At 43.9% G+C, this 20,474-nt stretch overlaps 1 protein-coding gene across 3 annotated transcripts in view; it reads right to left on the reverse strand.

Moving 5' to 3' along the window:
• SPHKAP (SPHK1 interactor, AKAP domain containing) overlaps nt 1-20,474 on the reverse strand; it is a 295,658-nt gene that overhangs the window by 32,105 nt on the left and 243,079 nt on the right. For all 3 annotated transcript variants that reach the window (XR_012883118.1, XM_075861278.1, XM_075861277.1), the window contains exons 6-8: nt 18,101-18,350; nt 12,535-15,970; nt 5,203-5,379 (exon numbers count right to left, since the gene is read on the reverse strand). Coding sequence is in view for 2 of the 3 variants with exons in the window: in XM_075861278.1 (XP_075717393.1) it covers nt 5,203-5,379; nt 12,535-15,970; nt 18,101-18,350 (3,863 nt within the window). In the remaining variant the exon portion in view is untranslated. The remainder of the gene's footprint in view (nt 1-5,202; nt 5,380-12,534; nt 15,971-18,100; nt 18,351-20,474) is intronic.

A 20,474-nucleotide genomic window follows, 5' to 3' on the forward strand; every position in this document is an offset into this window, starting at 1 on the left:
CAGCAAGCCAGGAAACAAGCATAGAAGAATCACAGGCAAAGGAGGAACAGGAAAGGCAGGTATAAATAGACAGTTGGCGGGAACTAGTTCCGTCTGGCCAGGCTGTGATAGGCTCTCCCACTCCTAAGCCTGCCATCCTGAGTGGTGGAAGATGGAGTCAGTCTCACAGACATAGGAGCAGGTGCAGACTGATTGCCCACGGGCGTAGACACAGAACCTGTGTCTGGCAAATCCTTTACAGTACCCCCCCCTTTTATGAGGGGCCACCGGACCCTTTCTAGGTGGACCTGGTTTATTGGGGAAACTAAGGTGGAACCTCCTGAGCAATACCCCAGCGTGAACATCCTGGGCAGGTACCCAAGTCCTCTCCTCAGGCCCGTATCCTCTCCAATGGACCAGGTACTGGAGGGAGCCTTGGACAATCCTGCTGTCCACAATCTTGGCCACCTCGAATTCTACCCCCTCAGGGGTGAGAACAGGGACCGGAGGTTTCCTCGAGGGAGCCAAGGACGGGGAGCAGCGTTTAAGGAGGGAGGCATGAAAGACGTCGTGCACTCAAAAGGACGGGGGCAACTCCAGTCGGAAGGAGACAGGCTTAAGGACTTCAATGACCTTGTACGGCCCTATAAACCGGGGAGCAAATTTCTTAGACGGGACTTTAAGGCGCAAATTTTTAGAAGATAGCCACACCAGATCCCCGACCACAAACAAGGGGTTAGCAGAATGTCTTCTATCTGCCTGAGTCTTTTGTATGCTCTGGGATGCCTCTAGGTTCTTCTGAACCTGGGCCCAGACTGTGCACAGTTCCTGATGAACGACATCTACCTCGGGATTGTTGGAACTACCAGGTGAAACGGAGGAGAACCGTGGATTAAATCCAAAATTATAGAAAAAGGGGGAGACCCCTGACGAGTTACAGACCTGGTTATTAAGGGAAAATTCGGCGAGGGGAATGAATGAGACCCAATCATGTTGACAGTCAGAGATAAAACACCTTAAATATTGTTCTAGAGACTGATTAGTCCTCTCCGTTTGGCCATTAGTTTCAGGATGGAAAGCCGAGGAGAAGGACAGATCAATCTCCAACTTTTTACAGAAGGCTCTCCAAAACAATGAAACAAATTGTACCCCTCTGTCAGAAACAATATTGACAGGAACCCCATGGAGACACAGGATGTGTTTGATAAACAAGGTAGCTAACGTCTTAGTATTGGGTAGTTTCTTGAGGGGCACAAAGTGGCACATCTTACTGAAGCGGTCTACTACAACCCAAACCACCGACTTGCCTTGAGATGGAGGCAAATCGGTGATAAAATCCATGGAGATATGGGTCCAAGGTCTCTGGGGAATGGGCAAAGAACATAGTAAGCCCGCTGGTCGGGACCTGGGAGTATTGGACTTAGCACAAATTTCACAAGCGGCGACGTAGGCCTTAACGTCTTTAAGCAACCCAGGCCACCAGTAGTTTCTGCCAATGAGGTGCTTGGTACCCAGGATGCCTGGATGGCCAGATAGTGCAGAGTCATGATTTTCCCTAAGTACCCTTAGCCGGAGATGCAGGACAACAAACAGCTTGTTCTCATGAAGGTTCCCGGGAGCTGAACCTTGATCAGCCGCAATTTCGGAGACTAAATCAGAATCAATAGAGGAAATTATTATACCTGGAGGCAAAACACAAGCAGGATCCTCCTCTGAAGGAGGGCTGGCCATGAAGCTACGCGACAGTGCGTCAGCCTTAATATTTTTAGACCCAGCCCTATAGGTGATCAAAAAGTTGAATCTGGTAAAAAATAACGCCCATCGAGCTTGTCTCGGGTTTAGCCTCCGGGCAGATTCTAAGAAAACCAGATTCTTGTGGTCGGTAAGGACCGTTACCTGGTGCCTAGCCCCCTCCAGGAAGTAGCGCCTCTCTTCAAATGCTCATTTAATGGCTAAGAGTTTGCGGTTGCCAATATCATAGTTACTCTCAGTTGGCGAAAACTTCCTGGAGAAGTAGGCACATGGACGGAGATGGGTGAGGGACCTGGTACCCTGGGACAAGACAGCACCCACTCCCACCTCGGAGGCGTCAACCTCCACGATGGATGGCTCCATTTGGTTGGGCTGAACCAGCACTGGGGCCGAGATAAAGCACTTCTTAAGGACCTCAAAAGCCTGGACGCCTCAAGGAGGCCAGTGGAGGAGATCAGCACCTTTGCGAGTGAGATCCGTAAGAGGCTTAGCGATGACCGAGAAGTTAGCAATAAATCTCCTGTAATAATTAGCGAATCCCAGGAAGCACTGTAACGCCTTCAGGGAGGCAGGTTGGACCCATTCCTCCACAGCCTGGACCTTGGCGGGGTCCATGCGGAATTCATGAGGAGTGAGGATTTGACCCAAAAATGGTATCTCTTGCACCCCAAACACACATTTTTCGGTCTTAGCAAACAGTTTGTTTTCCCGAAGGACCTGGAGCACCTTCCTGACATGCTCTATGTGGGAGGACCAGTCTTTGGAAAACACAAGTATGTCATCAAGGTACACTACAAGAAATAACCCCAGATAGTCTCTTAAAATCTCATTTATGAAATTCTGGAAGACCGCGGGAGCATTACACAGCCCAAAGGGCATGACGAGGTATTCGAAATGACCTTCGTGCGTGTTAAACGCAGTCTTCCACTCATCCCCCTCTTTGATGCGGATAAGGTTATAAGCCCCCCGTAGATCAAACTTAGAGAACCATTGGGCCCCCTGAACCTGATTGAAGAGATCAGGAATCAAAGGAAGGGGGTACTGGTTCCTTACAGTGACCTTATTCAAATTCCGGTAGTCGATGCATGGCCTAAGACCACCATCCTTCTTCCCTACGAAGAAGAAGCCAGCACCTACTGGAGAAGTAGGGGGGCGAATGTAACCCTTGGCCAGGCATTCCTGGATATACTCTCTCATGGCTTCACGTTCGGGACAAGAGAGATTGAATATCCTACCCTTAGGGAGCTTAGCTCCTGGTACCAAATCGATTGCGCAATCGTATTCTCTATGAGGAGGTAACACTTCGGAGGCCTCTTTAGAGAAAACATCAGCGAAGTCCTGAACAAACTCAGGTAGAGTGTTCACCTCCTCAGGGAGAGAAATAGAATTAACAGAAAAACATGACGTCATGCATTCATTACCCCATTTGGTAAGATCCCCAGTATTCCAGTTAAACTATGCAACTGCAACCAGGGAAGGCCTAAAACCAAATCGGACGATAATCCCTGCATCACCAGTACAGAGCACTGCTCCAAATACATGGAGCCAACAAGGAGTTCAAAAACAGGGGTATGCTGTGTAAAATAACCATTAGCAAGAGGAGTGGAGTCGATACCCACTACCGGGACAGGTTTAGGCAAATCAATCAATGGCATAGCTAGAGACATAGCAAATTCCACAGACATAATATTAACAGAAGACCCTGAATCCACGAAGGCACTGCCGGTAGCAGACCTACCACCAAAGAGACCTGAATGGGAAGCAAGATTTTATTAGGTTTCATCTTTACGGGAAAAACCTGTGCGCCCAAGTGACCTCCCCGATGATCACTTAGGCACGGAAGTTCTTCCGGCTGCTTATTCTTACGCCCAGGACAGTTGTTCACTTGATGCTTGTCATCCCCACAGTAGAAGCAGAGACCATTCTTCCTGCGGAACTCTCTACGTTGTCGGGGGGACACGGATGCCCCGAGTTGCATAGGTTCATCCGAGTTTTCCGTGGAAGAATGAAGCAACGGAACCTCGGGAGCCATCATGGGGGAGTCAGAGGAGAAGGCACAAAAACGTTGAAGTCGTCGTTCCCTGAGACGTCGGTCAAGTCGTACCGCTAAAGCCATAACCTGATCTAGGGAGTCAGCAGAGGGATAGCTAACTAGCAGGTCTCTGAGGGCGTTCGACAGACCCAATCTAAACTGGCACCTCAAGGCAGGGTCATTCCACCGAGATGCTACACACCACTTTCTAAAGTCAGAACAATACTCCTCTACAGGTCTCTTACCCTGACGTAAGGTCACCAGCTGACTCTCGGCAAAGGCAGTCTTGTCAGTCTCGTCATAAATGAGCCCGAGAGCAGAAAAGAAAAGATCAACGGAGGAAAGTTCAGGGGCATCAGGAGCCAAGGAGAAGGCCCATTCTTGGGGCCCGTCCTGGAGCCGGGACATTATTATACCCACTCGCTGACTCTCAGAACCTGAGGAGTGGGGCTTTAAGCGAAAATAGAGTCTACAACTCTCCCGAAAGGAGAAAAAAGTCTTCCGGTCCCCTGAGAACCGGTCAGGAAACTTGAGGTGGGGTTCAAGAGGTGAGGTGGGGGGCACTACCAGGGAAGCATCACGCAGATTGTCCCTCTGTATAAATAGACAGTGGGCGGGAACTAGCTCCGTCTGGCCAGGCTGTGATAGGCTCTCCCACTCCTAAGCCTGCCATCCTGAGTGGTGGAAGATGGAGTCAGTCTCACAGACATAGGAGCAGGTGCAGACTGATTGCCCACGGGCGTCGACACAGAACCTGTGTCTGGCAAATCCTTTACACATCTGCTGTTAGTTGCGGCTTTTACCTCCCCATTGAATTTAATAGGAGAAACCCTCAAATAAAAAATAATTTAAAAAAAGCAGCGATTCCAACAATTGACATGCTGTGGATTAAAATTCCTCACCTCAGGTAAATTTTGGAGAGTTTTTTTCCACTCATCATTTACGCAGCGTGTGGATGAGATTTGTTCAAATACTGCTACTGTATTATACTGCGGATTTTCTGCAACAAAATCTGTAGCGGAAAATCCGCAGTATTTACGCTACGTGTGAACTTACCCTTACAGGTTGTAAAAATGTATCTAATGTAACAATATCTACTTAGGATATCACTGAGTGAAGACCGACACACATCTATAGATCTATACCAAGGAGATATTTGAAGATTTACATTCGGGGTTTGTGGAAAACTGGTGACAACTCCTATGGACACTGTATTGTCTGCCATTAGTGGCTACACCCCAGTATTTGTGTCCTGTACAGGTGAGCAACACATGACTCCACTAAATAGTAAAGTACAGAGACTTATATTTCCAAATATATTGGATTTTTGGGGGAAATGCTTTTTGGACTATCCATGTAACGTTTCATTTATGCTCTTATATCATTGTATACTCAGTTCAGTGGAACATGAAGGTGCTGGATATTGCTGATATATTTACCTTGTGGATCGTTCACTCAGCTGTAGAAAACTGCTGGTATCCTCTGGGTTTTCCTCCTCATTCACGAGCTGAGACCAGCTACCTGTGCTGTCCTCACTGCTACTCAGAGGAGTAGGGGGTTCAGGACTCGGCTTTATTTCTGCAGACCTCTGCGTACCCTGCTTTGCCGGCAATGGCCTGGTATAAAACAGAACATGTTAAAGGTCAATACATTGTAATGAAATATTGAGACATTTACCTGAGTATTCTGGGTTAATGCAACCAAACTGTTTTTTATTTCTCCAATGCTTCTAAAATAAAGCAATTTTGTAAATGATGTAGTCACATGCGACAGCTAATATTGCAGAAATTTTCTGTGACTGAATATCACTTCTATTCATCTGAATGTGGTTGTTTCTTCAGCAGGTGAATGGATTTCTGCAAATTTAATTCAGATGAATGGAACTGATTTTCAGTCTCAGAAAATTTTTGCAACGAAATCTGCAGCATCTGACAACATGCAAATAGAAAAAAACCTCGAAAAATGGAGTGTAGCCCCCAACAACCTGCTAAAAGTAAACAACAAGATATGCAGACTCAGCAATCCCCACAGCAGCCCCCCTGTTCCAAAATCCAAACCTTATCTACTTAAATAGCAATACTTAAAATGTTAAATACATAGCTTCATACAACATCATAAAACATCATTGGGAATATGTGGTATCATAAATTATTAGAAAACAGCAATGGAAAAAAAAAACGCAGCAGAGAACCCTACAGTTCATGTAATAATCAGTACTGTGTCGTTTCCCTTCTTTCCTAATGGCAAACATATGTCAATACTCCTGAAAAGACAGTATCGACTGTGGCAGCTCTCGCTTCTCCCTCGGAACGTTCCTCCCTGTCCAGATATGGTAAGGGTAGGGCCACACGGAACAACCCTGACAAGGTCGCAACGCGGCTAACAACCGCTCCAGCACCATGTTCGGTGCGGCTGTCAAACAGCCTGTTAGTGGCCGCATGTTAACGCGGGTAAATTGTCCCTTTATCTGCAAAATTGTGCGGCCATGAATTAATACACCCTTTATGGCCGCACGATTTTGCAAATTACAACAACTTACCCCCTATTCATTTTCTATGGCAGCGCCGGAAAAAGCCAAACACTGCACTCTGCTATCTCCGGCGCTCCCATAGAGAATGAATGGAGCGGCAGTGCGCATGCGCATGTAACCGGAATACCCCTTAACGAGGTATTTGACAGCCGCTCCTACATGGGGGAAGACTTATCAATGTTGCTGAAAGACCAAGATGTGGACCCTGTAAAACTGTCGTTATTAGTTTGAGTCATGTCTGAGAAATATTTGTTAACATTTTGCAGAGCTCATGACCATAGTTTTACAACAGGCACAAGCTCTGCACCATCTCTCACCTGTCAGGCTTCGTTCACATCTGCGTCAGGGCTCCGTTCTGACGTTCCTTTGGAGCTTTCCATCAGGACAGAGCCCTGACTGAAACAAACGGAAGCCATAGGTTTGCATCACCATTGATTTCAATGGTGACAGATCCGGTGCAAATGGTTTCTGTTTGTTCCAGTTATGCAAGGTTTCCGTCGTTTTGATTCTGCCGTTTTGATATCGGTATTCATTCCGTCAAAACGACGGAACTCTTGCACAACGGAAACCATTTGAACTGGAACGTCACCATTGAAATCAATGGTGATGCAAACGGAAACCTATGGTTTCCGATTGTTTCAGTCAGTGCTCCGTTCTGATAGAAAGCAACGTCAGAATGGAGCCCGAACGAAGCCTTAGCTGTTCTTTACATTTATTAGAAAAAATTCAAGCTGACTCAAAAACAGACAATACAACTTATTTTTGTAGATTTTATCCTAACCCAGAAAACGTGTTTCAAGCCAATTGTTCTCCCTGTCAGGCCAGGAATGTAGGCCGTCCAGACCCCCTCCCCCTCCCTTCAATGGCACATGCTGTGGGTGCATTCCTAGATTTTACTAAAAAGAAAATACAAAAATCAGGTCCAGCTTCCAAGTCTGGCAGCACCACCCTCTTTCTCATCTTGGAAATTTACATAGTTCATCCTACAGGGTTATATCTTTCCTTGGGTGCTCAGGGCGACTATTATGATTATTTCAGATTTTTTTTTATAGCATTATCACATTCTGTGCTTCTTTACAATGCAGTACAAAACAGGGGTATAGCACAACACGAACGGGTAAAACACAACACAAACAGGGGTAAAACACAACAGTAGCACAACAAGTCACATGCAAGATTGGAATGCTTTTGTAGATACATACAAATGGTAGCAAACCCTGCTCCCGTAAGCTTACAATCCTAAGTAGGGAAGCTGATGAGCCATAAATAACAATTGACTCTTAAATAATCTTTTGATGGAGAAATGAAGTCAGACATTCAGCATTTGGTCATTCAGAAGATTACTAGAGCTATGACTTCTGTTATAATGTAGGCTGTGTGCCTAATAGTTGCTGTGAACACACACGGACAGTTGAGTAACTACCGCTGTAGCAGCCATAGCGGCTGCTACCGGGCCCATGGAATGAGGAGGCCCGTACCGTCCTCCGTCACGGCCCCCCATGCCAGATTCAATAGTATCTGCGTCTTTAGGATGCAGATACTATTGAACACTACGGAAGGCCCGTGAGGTATTTCTCCGCTCTGCCATTAAAGGGGATGTCCAACAAAACACATGTATCCCCTATCCACAGGATAGGGAATACATGTGTGATCGTTGGGGGTCCGACCGCTGGGACCCCCAGCGATAAGGAGAACGGGGGCTCGAAAGTCCCCCGAAGTGCTCCACGAGAAGCATGTGACTTCCGGGGTCTGCGTCCGGCTTGTGTGTCCGGGAACTCCGTAGAAATGAATGGAGGGCCATTCGCGCTTGTGCGCACGCGTGACCGGCGCGCCGTTTATTTCTATGGAGCTTCCGGACACACAAGCCGGACACAGAGCCTGAAGTCCCATGCTTCTCATGGAGCATTTTGGGGGCATTTTCGGTCCCCCGTTCTCCTTATCACTGTATGGTGTTATCTACAGGAGGGGGGCTGTATGGCACTATCTACAGGGAGGTGGTTGTATGATGCTATCTACAGGGGGGGCTGTATGGCGTGATCTACACGAGGGGGCTGTATGGCGCTATCTACAGTGAGGGGGCTATATGGCACAATTTACAGGGAGGTGGCTGTATGGTGCTATCTACAGGCGGTCTGTATGGTGCAATCTTCAAGAGTGGGCTGCATGGCGCTATCTACATGAGGGGGGCTGTATGGCGGTATCTACAGGAGGGGAGGCTGTATGGCGCTATCTACAGGAGGAGCGGCTGTATGGCGCTATCTACAGGAGGGGGCTGTATGGTACTATCTACAGTGAGGGGGCTGTATGTCACTATCTACAGTGAGGGGGTTGTATGGCACAATCTACAGGGGATCTGTATGGTGCTATCTACAGGAGGGCGGGCTGTATGGCGCTAACTACATGAGTGGGACTGTATGGCGCTATCTACAGGAGGGGGGCTGTATGGTGCTGTCCACAGGAGGGAACTGTATGGCGCTATCTATAGGAGGGGGCAGTATGGCGCTATCTACAGGAGGGGGACTGTATGCCACTATCTACAAGGGGGGCTGTATGGCGCTATCTACATGGGGGGCTGTATGGCACTATCTACAAGAAGATGGTGGAGGCGCTATCTACAAGTAGGTGTGACACTATTTACAGGGGGTTGTATAGCACAATCTACAGGGGGGCTGTATGGCACTACCTGCAGGGGGGCACTATCTACAAGGGGGGCGCTGTGTGGCAGAATATACAGGGGGCACTATCTACAAGGGGGGCTGTGTGTGGCACCCAGGGGACAGGGGCCCGGTCAAAAGTTTGGTTTGGGGCCCAGTCTTTCCTAGTTACGCCCCATCACACGGATTTTGAATGTGTTCAATATGTCCATATTATAAAATTCTGTATTTTATATTTTCTTGGACTACTATTCCCCAACTATACAATTACATCAAGAGAAAAAAATTCTCACATATATTATGCCTTTAAAGGATCCCCTTATCCACCGTTTTCCAACTGACATGTGGACATGTTATACACAAGATAATATCGCTGTATCAAGGAGCTCCAAATGTTCGATAAGATCAAACTTAGACCCCCATTATGGTGTTACAGTTTGCCACTCAGGATAGAAGGGGGCCTAGTGTTTGTGCCCCTCCACACCCTCCCCATTACCACCACCCCCTTACATGATAATAATTAAGTTTCTCTGTAGTTGGGAGTTCTGCACAGTTTCTCACCACCCAGTAGCAAAGAAGTTGGACCCCCTTTTCTCCAAAGGCTCCATAGTGGCCACATGAGCTGCCTTCATGGTACGTATGCCCTTGGTGTGAGGCCACTAAATAGAAGCTTAAGCCCTAATTTCATCCCAGAACATCAGCACAGAACTGTAAATCTGCATACAGCTGCCATAATTGTACAAAAGTTGAAGAATAAAAAAGTAAATTGGCATATCACTTGGCATGTGACATCTGCAGGAAACTTACTGGATGGGAGGTTTATTAGCAGTAATATAACAGCACCACCACCTTTCTAATCGAATCACCCAAGTCAGGAATTGCCTTTATTCTTTTTATACTGCTGACCTATCCACAGAATAGGTCATCAATATATGATCGTGGGGGTCCATCACCCAGACCCCACACCGATCGGCCGTTCCAGCTGCCGGAAGCTATTGAGTGGTCGGTACCTGAAGCAGTAGTCTCTGACCACTGTATAGTGACCGTGCTGGGTTACTGCAGCTCTGCTCCTATTCACTTAAAGAGGCACAGAGCTGCAGTACTGCAGCACGGCCGCTATACAGTAGTCGGATCCATTTGCTTCTGGCACCAACCACTGCATAGCTTTCGGTGCCCGAAGGCAGCCGGAACGGCTGATCGGTGCAGGGTCCGGGTGTCGGACCCCCACGATCATATACTGATGACCTATTCTGTGGATAGGGCATTAGTATAAAAAACAGCCCCAGCCTGGACAACATCTTTAAGAATATCATTGTCATTTTAGACTACAATGTAGTTGGTAAGACTGTCCCCAACGATGCACCAATGGAAGATGGTAAGTACACTGCTGTGTACGCTCTCAGCTAAAGGGGTTTTTCCAACTCAGACATGTATGGCATATCCACAGGAGAATGAATGGAGAGGTGACAGAGCATGTGCGTGGCTATCTCCTCTTACAACTATAGGAGCTATGGAAATAGTCAAGCAAGCCAGGCAGGTGGGTCAGGTGATCACCGTTCTGGAAATAGGTGCGGGTCCCAGAGCTGCGACCCACATCTATCAAACATTTATGGCCTATCCCATGGATAGGCCATAAATGTCTAAATCGGGAATAAAGACCCTTTTACACCGGCCGACAATCGGCCGGTGCAGCGAGCGCCGATCAACGAGACATCGTTGATCGGCGCTCGTTTGCTTCTCTCACATGGAGCTATGGATGGGGGCGAGCGGTCGTTACTCTGATCGCTCGTCCCCATCCATTATTATCATGTCGGCAGTGCGTCTCCCTGTTTCCTCAGGGAGATGTGCTGATCATTCCCCTATTTACACAGGGCAATTATCGGTAACGGGCGTTATATGAACGCTCGTCTGTATGATAATCGTCCTGTGTAAAACCCCTTTAACCTAGCCAAATTCTCTATTTGAGTAGTGAATGCAGAACACTACAGCATCTGCAAGAAAAATATAATCTGTGACTGAATGGGGAATTCAACCATCTATATGCACCAATGAGTTAAAGAGCAACAACAAGTCAGAAAGTCATGCACATCAAACCCCTGGAGCATTATTTTCATTCTTTGAAAAAATTTGCACTTTTCACTCAATTATTGTTATTAACTGATGTATTCTTATTTATTACGATGCACTAATTGATTTAGATTTATTTACAATTATGTACAATATATTTACATTTATTAGCATATATTGTAAAAAAAAAACAGCGAGAGAGACTATCTCCCCTCATCTGGTCTAATGCTGCAACCACTTCAAGCTTGCGGTAACACTTGAAATCAGCTGTGCCACTGTCAGCCTGAGTCAGGTCCCCCCTATCATTTATGGGGTTGTCTAGGGCTTCTCTAACCCACGGCTATCTGCTGTTATCACCAAGGGATCCCGCATCTGCCTATATATTTGTATAATGCAGTTTTATATTCCAACCATTCAAATGAATGACTATTAATGTTATTTATGGACGCACTGGGTCCTCCAGATTGGCTCTCTGTTCTGGCTCACAGAGGGGTTTCTGAGCAGGGGACCCCTCTATGACGCCCATATGCCATAATAGGACATATAGACTGAATTAGTCGTGGTGAGACAACCCCTTTAAAAGAAGGTTGAATGCATGAGTGATTAAAGAACAACCACTGAATCAGTCAGATATATTGTAGAATACATTATTTTTTTACTACCTTCTGCTAGTCGCTGGGTGAAATAGTAGAAGACTACTTCACTGGCAAAAGAGAAAGACATAAAGATTAAAAACAGGTAATTTCACTGTTTTTTAAAACTTTTTACAGACTGCACATAATTTACATTGAATGCCAACACTCAAAGGTTTCCTCAGAAAGACGTGCAATATTATCAGTAATCGTCCCAGATGTTTGCTGCTCAGATACAGTATATGTTGGAAGGGGTTGTTTTTCTTTTTGAAATTGTTATTTAATTTTTAACAAGAAAAGGCTTTTTGCCACACGCCACTTAGACCCTGGTAAGCATGTACATGATGGTGGCACTAACATACATACACTTCGCATCAATGCCGAAAAGGAACTATACATTTCCATTAAGTATGTGTGACTCGCTCAGACTCTAAAACGGCCTAGTTTTTTTTTTAAGCCAACTGCTGTATATTTTGATTTTTGGGTGGAATACAGTAAAATGGAAAAAGTGGAATATATAATCTGTAATATGTGTTCTTTTATTAGAATATTTAGATATTTAAATTTGATATTTCTATTTTAAGGTATTGTACATATACATGTTATATATGCAAACACATAACATACCCCATAAAGCCGAAATATGGAGCAAAAAGGTGAATTTAACTGCACTTGATAATGTTTAGGGAATAAATCCAGTGTCAATAGTATCATATGAGGTCATATCACCAGAGATCTGTCATTCTAAAATGTGTCATTCTAAATCAGTAGATTACCCAGAAATCTGTGTTTTTAGTGTCACGCCTGGTAGTACCAGTAATATAAATAAGACTGTGAGTAAAAGGCACTTTTTCCGTTCATGTATACATTATAAAGTAGCGCTAGTACCTGATGTCTACATGGCAGATGCTTCTTCCTTCACCCTGTTTTGGAAAGTCTTCAAGACGATTAATCTCCTTGGGTAAATGGGCTTGGTCCTTTTCATCTGTGTCTTCCCTTTGCTCTGTTTCAATTTGTATCAAAGGCACCTCCATAGGTCCACCGGAGGAACCAGGCTGGTGAATTTTAGGTTTATTTACAGCTATAATGTCTTGACTGTCTGTAGGTTTGCATCCACTTTGTGAGCTACTTGGATTATTACTTTTAAGGCTTCCCTTATTTGTGCTCTCATATGAGTCCTGGTGTTGGACTAGCAGGGATTTTCCACTTTGAACAATGTCCACAGCCAGCTTGTTGGCATATCGGTTCACATGTGCTGGTGAAGCCTTCGGTGATGATGATGCCTCAGCATCTACACTGTCCGTTCTGTCTGCTATGATTTTATTCTTGCGCATCAATGCCTCAATGGAACTGGACCAGGTTTCATGGATTAACATATCTGTAGCTTGGTCAGTCTGGCACCTTTGGTATAGACAAGAGTCTGACTTGCAGAGGTTTGTGTAAGAGATGGAATTTGCAGATTGAATGTTGAGGAAGTCACGTGAACCACTCCTTGAAAACCCATCTAGAGAGTTTGCTTTAACAGGTGTATTTACAGTGAGACGTGCGCTAGATGATATGGTACTAGGCATAGAAGATTGGCGAAAGCAGAAAAGGGTGCGGGGTGAGGGAGGCATTAAATTATTTGTCCATTCGGCAGTATTTCTGCTGGAATACATTTCCTTACTTTCCTTGTCTATTTCCTTTATCATGTAGCGGTAGAACTCCTCAGTGATACTCTCTGTGCTAGACTGTTTGGAAAGGCATGTGGGTTTCACATTCAAGTGGCTATTTCTCCTGGAAACCTGTTGCAAAGCAGAATTCAGAATACTATTTGCATTTTTCCCAGCATAATAGTCTAGCAACAGCTCAAATTCTCTTCCTTCATTTTCCATCTGGTTCACCATAAATCTAGAAAATTCATCAGTGATGCTTTCACAGCTGGACTGTTTAGACACAGAACTTGTCCTGCTAAACGGCTGTCCCAACATGTTCCCAGGGCCCAGTGTGTTCATAAGACTTTTGGCATCAAAATCTTCCTCAGGGATGCTTTCATAACTAGATGCTTTACCTCTACTCCATCTGTCGCAATGTAATCTGTTCCGTGATAGGTTTTGCCCCTGCCATAGAGGATCTGCAGCGGATGACTCTGTTAAATTCATTATTTTAGAAGCCACTTCATTGGCAAAAGCACTGACAGGGTCGGGGGCATCATCAAGGTTGATGGACTCATCTACTACTCGGTTCATTAGCCGTTCTTTAAGCTCTGGGTGCTCATCTGTCTTCTTCTTTATTTCACTGAGTCTTGGAGGACGGTGCCTTCTAACTACAGACCCACCAGGGGATGCATCTTTTTTCCTTTTCACTGACCTGCAAGGTGTCAACAAGCACTCACTCCCTTTTGCCCATGCACAAAACCAAGGCTGCTTCCCATTGGAGTTCTCTAGACATATAGCAGCTATTTCAGTGGCCATAGAAACCACAGTTTCCGACAAATCATCAGCAAAGTCTGTTAAACAGTAATTACTGACAAGATGTTTCACTGGAACTACGGCCTGGGACGGGTGCAACATATTATTACTCCCCAATGATAAATTCAGAGTGAATTCTTTGGCTATTTGTATCTCACTGTGGAGCTTTTCTTGACTTCCTGAACTCATACTTCCATCCATGGATCCATTGTCTGGCACACAATACCTGCAGTCATCTTCTAGAAAAATACTTTCCCTGGCTCTTTGGTCATTGTGGTGTCTTTTGTAGCGTTCCCTCCTTAGGCATTGTTTACTGCATGGAGTTTTAATTTGAGCTTGACTACTTGTAGTGCAATGACTCTCTCCTGGGAGGGTATTGCCTCCGTTCCCTTCATTTTGAGGCAGTGTGAGTGGAATTGGTTCAATTCTCTGTTCAGGGGTGCTACATAAATTGGTTGACTGGCTTTTATTCCTGTGACCGGGTTCATCAACTTGGCTGTTTCTTTTCTCTAAATCTACAGATTTAGGACTGTCATCTAATACATTCAAAGGCAAGTCTCCACTTTGCACAAGATCACTCATCTTCTTACAGGTGAAATGCATTACATCAAAAAGAAGTTCAGTAGTAGTTGCTACAAAATCATTGGGTGTAGTGGAGCATACCTGAACTTCAAAACCTTGTACTGCCTTGTCTGCTGAATGTCTTAAGATAGTATCAGATAAATTGTGAGCTAGGTCATCATTAACCACATCACCGACATGAGCAAGTTTAGCAGTGCTTACACTGTTCAGGATCTTCTCATTGATAGACTCTAGAAACTCGCCTACATTCTTATATGTGCAGGGACTGGTTAGTACGAGAGCAGCTTCTTTGAGAAGGGCTTTCGCAATGTTATCTTTGAGTTTTTCCATGCTGGTTCCCAATGCAATGCTGCAATGTAGAGCCACAGCTGTTGATGCATCAGCTGCTAATAAAAGTCCACTAGATGTGGCAGGATAATGAGTTTGTCTGTGTTCACCTAGGCCGCAAACAGCTACGGCACTTGCTACCCGAGTCATCCCACACAAAGCAGATGGCACAGAAAATTCTGTACCCTCTATACCACTTGGAAATCCTACAAGATCTGTGATGTGTTCTTCAACACTGTAATTCTTTTCTACATTTATACTATCATTATGTTCTGAATTATTAGGATCGGTAGACTGTGGTCTTGAAAGTGTGCCTATCACAGATGCTGCACATGTGAACGCTGCATCTAATGTACTCTGTGTGGAGCCATATGGGGCATCCTCATCTGCCCAATGGTCAGAATTATTTTCAAGGTTCTCCTGCTCAGGCCAATGAGATTCATCAACCCATTCTCTTGGGCTGTCACAACTGTCTGGGCTCTGTACTATAACAATTTTTGGAAGATCATTCCATGAGCGAGATGCCGCAAGAGAACCTTCTTTAGAAGTGAACCCTGAAAGTAAAGAGTCACTAGCTGAGATGGAAAGAGCTGCCTCCTTGGTGAAAGAGCTGTCAGACTGAGAAAGCCGAATAAATGCGTCTTGTAGTACAGACTCTGCCAGGTTGGTTGCATACTGGCCTGTAGTTGCCGGGTCTTCAAATGATTCTGTGCAATGATCAACCTCACACAATGTGGTTTGTAGTACATTACTTTCTATACAGTGACACTCCTTTATTCCAGTTTTACACTCAAGGTTGATTCCCATTACAGAAGCTCTCCTTTCTTCAGAGTTTCTTCTTATCTTATCCATGGACTCAACAATCACATTATATTCCTCTCTTCTTAGATTTGTCCTTCCAATTTTTTTGTTCTGAGAACTTTCAGATACTTTTCTTTTCACTTTCTTGATATCATCAGGAGGCTCTACAATGAAGAGTGGAGAAAAGTAGGTCAGAACTTGCTTCAGTGGATTATCCATGAAGAATATATAGTATTAACGTGAAGATCACAAGACACATATACAACATGAAATACAATGGATTATTTGATAATAACTATCTCACGAAAATAAATGTCACCACTGACAATAGCCAATTCTGCTAGACTTCAAATTAACTTTTAGACTGTGGATATTTTGGGGAAGGCATAGCTAGCTGCACGTGAACAGTTTTTTATATTTTATTTCAGCATTTCATCCTACATTTCTAAAAAGATGAACTCCAAAATAATGAATAATATATATCCCACATGAAAGGAATATTGGATTCTACATATTGGAATATAAATTGGATTCCATGAAGATGATTGAATTATATATTCACATATATCTGATGTGTCCCCAGTCAGACTCAATAAATAATACTGTCCCAGTAGCTACTTTATAACTGGAACAATTTCTAAACTTTCATGGTGCACTGGATTCATGGGAAATAACTTTGTACTAGGGTAACAAAGTGAATTTTAGATTTCATACTCTACTTTGGTCTTCCTTTGATGGATTACAGGAATTTATAGCTTTGGAAAATAAAGTTCAATAAAGTTTAGTTAAAAAAGTCTCCCCTCCCAAAAAAGATAAAAAATTTTTTGGGTATAAATATAGAGTTTTACGGTATCTTCACAATTGTAATGACCAGTAGAAAAAAATATATAGCATTATTTAAACCACAAAAAACTATGGTGGATTTCCTATTTTTTTATTTCATTTACCCCCCCAAAAAAATGTATAGAAGTCAATCAGTTAATTTTATATAACCAAAAACTACAATTTGTCACACAATTAACAAACCCTCATATGGTTCGATCAACAGAAAAACAAAAAAATTATAGACTTAATGGAGGTGACACAAAGATTTTTTTGACCCATAAAACATGCTTTACTGTGCAAACATATTAAAACATAAAAAAAGTCATATATTTGGTATCGCCAGAATCGTAAGGAACTGTAGAATAAAGTAACATGTTATTTATACCACACATTCATAGCATGAAAAAAATATAATGGAGGAATTGCTGTTCTTTATTTTCAACCAACTAAAAATATAATGGAGGAATTGCTGTTCTTTATTTTCAACCAACCGAGTTTTTTTAAATAAAAGTGAATCAATAAATGATGTGTACTCCAAAATAGTGTAATTGAAAAATACAAGCCCACAAAAAACAAGCTGTCATACAGCTACATCGATGGAAAAATTAAGAGGTTATTGGAATGTGACGATGCAAAAACGAAAATAATCGATCCGTCCTGAAGGCCAAAATAGGCCGCGTCCTTAAGGGGTTAAGCTTCGGGATAATATCTTAACATTATTAAAGGAGATGCCTTGTCCATAAAAATGTACAGCCTATCCTCAGGATAGGCCATAATTATTTGATCGGTTGGGGTCCGACTACCGGGACCCCCATCGATCAGCTGTTTTGAAGGGGCCGCAGCGCTCATACGAGCACTGCTTCCCCTTCATTTTCCTTACTGCTCATACTGTGAATCGCTGACTCGCTTGTAGCGGCGGTTCACAGTATTACAACCTTCTCCCATTCACTTCAATGGGAGAAGGTTGTAAACCGCCACTACTGCTGTGTCAGCGATTCACAGTGTGAGCAGTAATCGGAATGAAGGGGAAGCAGCGCTTGTACGAGTGCTGCGGCCCCTTCAAGACAACTGATCGGCGGGCGTCTTGGCAGTCGAACCCCTACCAATCAGATATCAATGGTCTATCTTGAAGATAGGCCATCAATTTCTAGGGACTGGACAACTCCTTTAAAGTACATTTTTTTTCTATTGCTAGCTCTTAAATGGGTTTGAGGGGCTATCGCCTCGGACTATTGAAATCAGTGAATATTCATGCTGTTCCTCGTTTCTATTATGCAGTCTTGTACCTGTCCAGTGCAAAGCGCAAATGAAGGGGTACCCCTTCTAAACACTGTCTAAATACTTTACGTAAACTAAAAGGGCAATTAAAGAAGGTAATATTTACGTAGTAAAGGTAAATGATGAGAGAAGTAATATGTCTACTACTAGTAACTACTACAGTACATATCCTGTTTCTCAAGGATACTTGCCTCCCTTACAGATTTCCCCTTCACTATCGTCTTCTAGATGTTCAGAGGCCGTCAGAAAATCCTCTTCTATTGATGAAACTGAGCAGTTAGTGTCATCCTCGGCTCGGAGTGGGCTTGTGTCAGGTTGCAAATGGTTCTCTTGTGCCATCTCCAAACCAAGAAGAAACTTGTTTAGTTCCAGGATGATGGCATTTGATGTGTTCTCCATTTTGCCCCGCAACAGCAGACAGACTTCATCTGGCTGCCAAACCTCAAAGACAATGGGGAAAACTTGTGTCACTGATACTTTTATACTTCTAACATCATAAAGCTCACACAGAATGACGATATTAAGAGAGAATGCGATATTAGAGAATTGCTCGTTGCCCAATTAATCATTAAAGGTGTTTTCCACTACATTTTTTTTCAAATCATTGCAATGCTGCTGCCTTGTGATTTTATTGTTCCCTGACTATCGATTAAAATTTTTATATATTTTTAAATCAGCTTTACGCTGTATTGTTTATATTGTGGTTTGTTTACAATATTTTGCGCATGCGCAATGAAAGCAATTTCATTGCGCAAGTCGCATTAAAAGTCTGTTTATTACGCCTGTGTTTGAGGCATCCTATTAGTCTAAAGCCTCATCAATACCCGCCCCGTTCTTTCTTAGATTTCGTCTCAATGCGAGCACTATTGTACTTTCATTCATGTTATCCCTCAGTGCCCGCACGCCCCGCAAAGATGGTATCTACAGTGATAATGGCTCTGAGGAATAACATGAATAAACTTAAAATAGTGCTCGCATTGAGATGTAATCTAGGAAAGAACGGGGCGGGTATTGAGGAGGCTTTGGATGCCTCGAACACAGGCGCAATAAACTTACTGTTAATGAAAGTGCTTTCAATGCGCATGAGCAAAATATTGTTGGTTACTGCACATGCGTAGGTGCAAGGGGAAGAAGACCGGAAGAGGAGCTCGTCCGGAAGTCAGGATTGTAGAAGACCGAACGAGACGTTAGCGGAAGAGAAAAGTTCAGACGGTGGCGGAGTCACGTGACACTAGACGGAATTAGAAGACATCTGCAACTTTGAGATGGAAAATATATTTAAAAAATACTTTAATAAATATTTAATAGGCATTGCTTGATTGTTTTTCAGAAGTGGACAACCCCTTTAAGGCGGCTCCAAAGGTTTAGCTTCATTGTAACTTCTGTTTTTTTTTTTTTTAATTTCCGATCAAATGTACAACCAACATCCTTAATGGAGCTGAATAGAGAAAAATTGTGGATTGTGGGGAAAATGGGTTGCACAGGGATGTTAAATGTGGCATATGTGTTAGTATAATTGTGAAATCAGAGAGGAAGATTAGCTAATTTAACCCAAGGCCGATATCCTGATAAACAGCTGATTTTGCAAGGGTAGGATTCATCCAGCTATACATTTTCCCTGCAGCACCACTGCAGGGAAAATTTATTTTTACATGGTGATTGGTGACCATTCAGATGAAGGGGTTGTCCAGATGGACAATGTTAGCTGTCAGAAATCGACTGTACTTCCTATACCAGAAATGGAAAGCAGGAAAAGACTACACCGAGTTACTGTACACTGTTCAGTCATAACCTTAAAATCACCTGCCAAATATTGTAGGGATGAACTTCACAAGACCTCTGGAGATGTCCTATGAGATCTGGCACCAAGATGTTAGCAGCAGTTCAAGGCAGAGAATAAATGGAGAATGGCGGCTCTCTCCATTCATTCCTATGGGACTTATGAAAACAGTATGCCTTAAGTCCTGTAAGTTGTGAGGTGGGGCCTCCATGGATCGGACTCGTTTCTCCAGCACATTTGGAGACTAAGTCAACACCTTGTACTCTTTGTCATGTTCCTCAAACCATTCCAGAACATTGTTTGCAGTGTGGCATGGCACATTATCCTGCTGAAAGAGGCCCCTGCCATTAGGGAATACCGTTGCCATGAAGGCATATACTTGGTCTGCAACAATGTTTAGGTAGGTGATTCATGTCAAAGTAACATCCTCATGAGTGCCAGAACCCAAAGATTTCCCAGCAGCACTGAGATCATGCTGCCTCCGCCGGCTTGCCTTCTGCCCATTGTACATCCTGGTGCCATCTTTTCCTAAGTCCTCAGTTAAGCGCCTCACGCGCACCTGGCCGTTCACATGATGTGAAAGAAAATGTAATTCATTAGACCATCTTCTTCCATTTCTCCATGGTCCAGTTTTGATGCTCATGTGCTCACTGTAGGTGCTTTTAGTGGTGAACAGGGGTCAGCATGGGCACTCTGACCGGTCTGCGATCCGCAGCACCGCATGAAACAAGCTGCGATGCCTGTGTGTTCTGACATCTTTCTATCATAGCCAGCATTAAAGTTTC

The sequence above is a fragment of the Rhinoderma darwinii genome, chromosome 4 (assembly GCF_050947455.1).
Source record: "Rhinoderma darwinii isolate aRhiDar2 chromosome 4, aRhiDar2.hap1, whole genome shotgun sequence".
Taxonomy (NCBI): domain Eukaryota; kingdom Metazoa; phylum Chordata; class Amphibia; order Anura; family Rhinodermatidae; genus Rhinoderma; species Rhinoderma darwinii.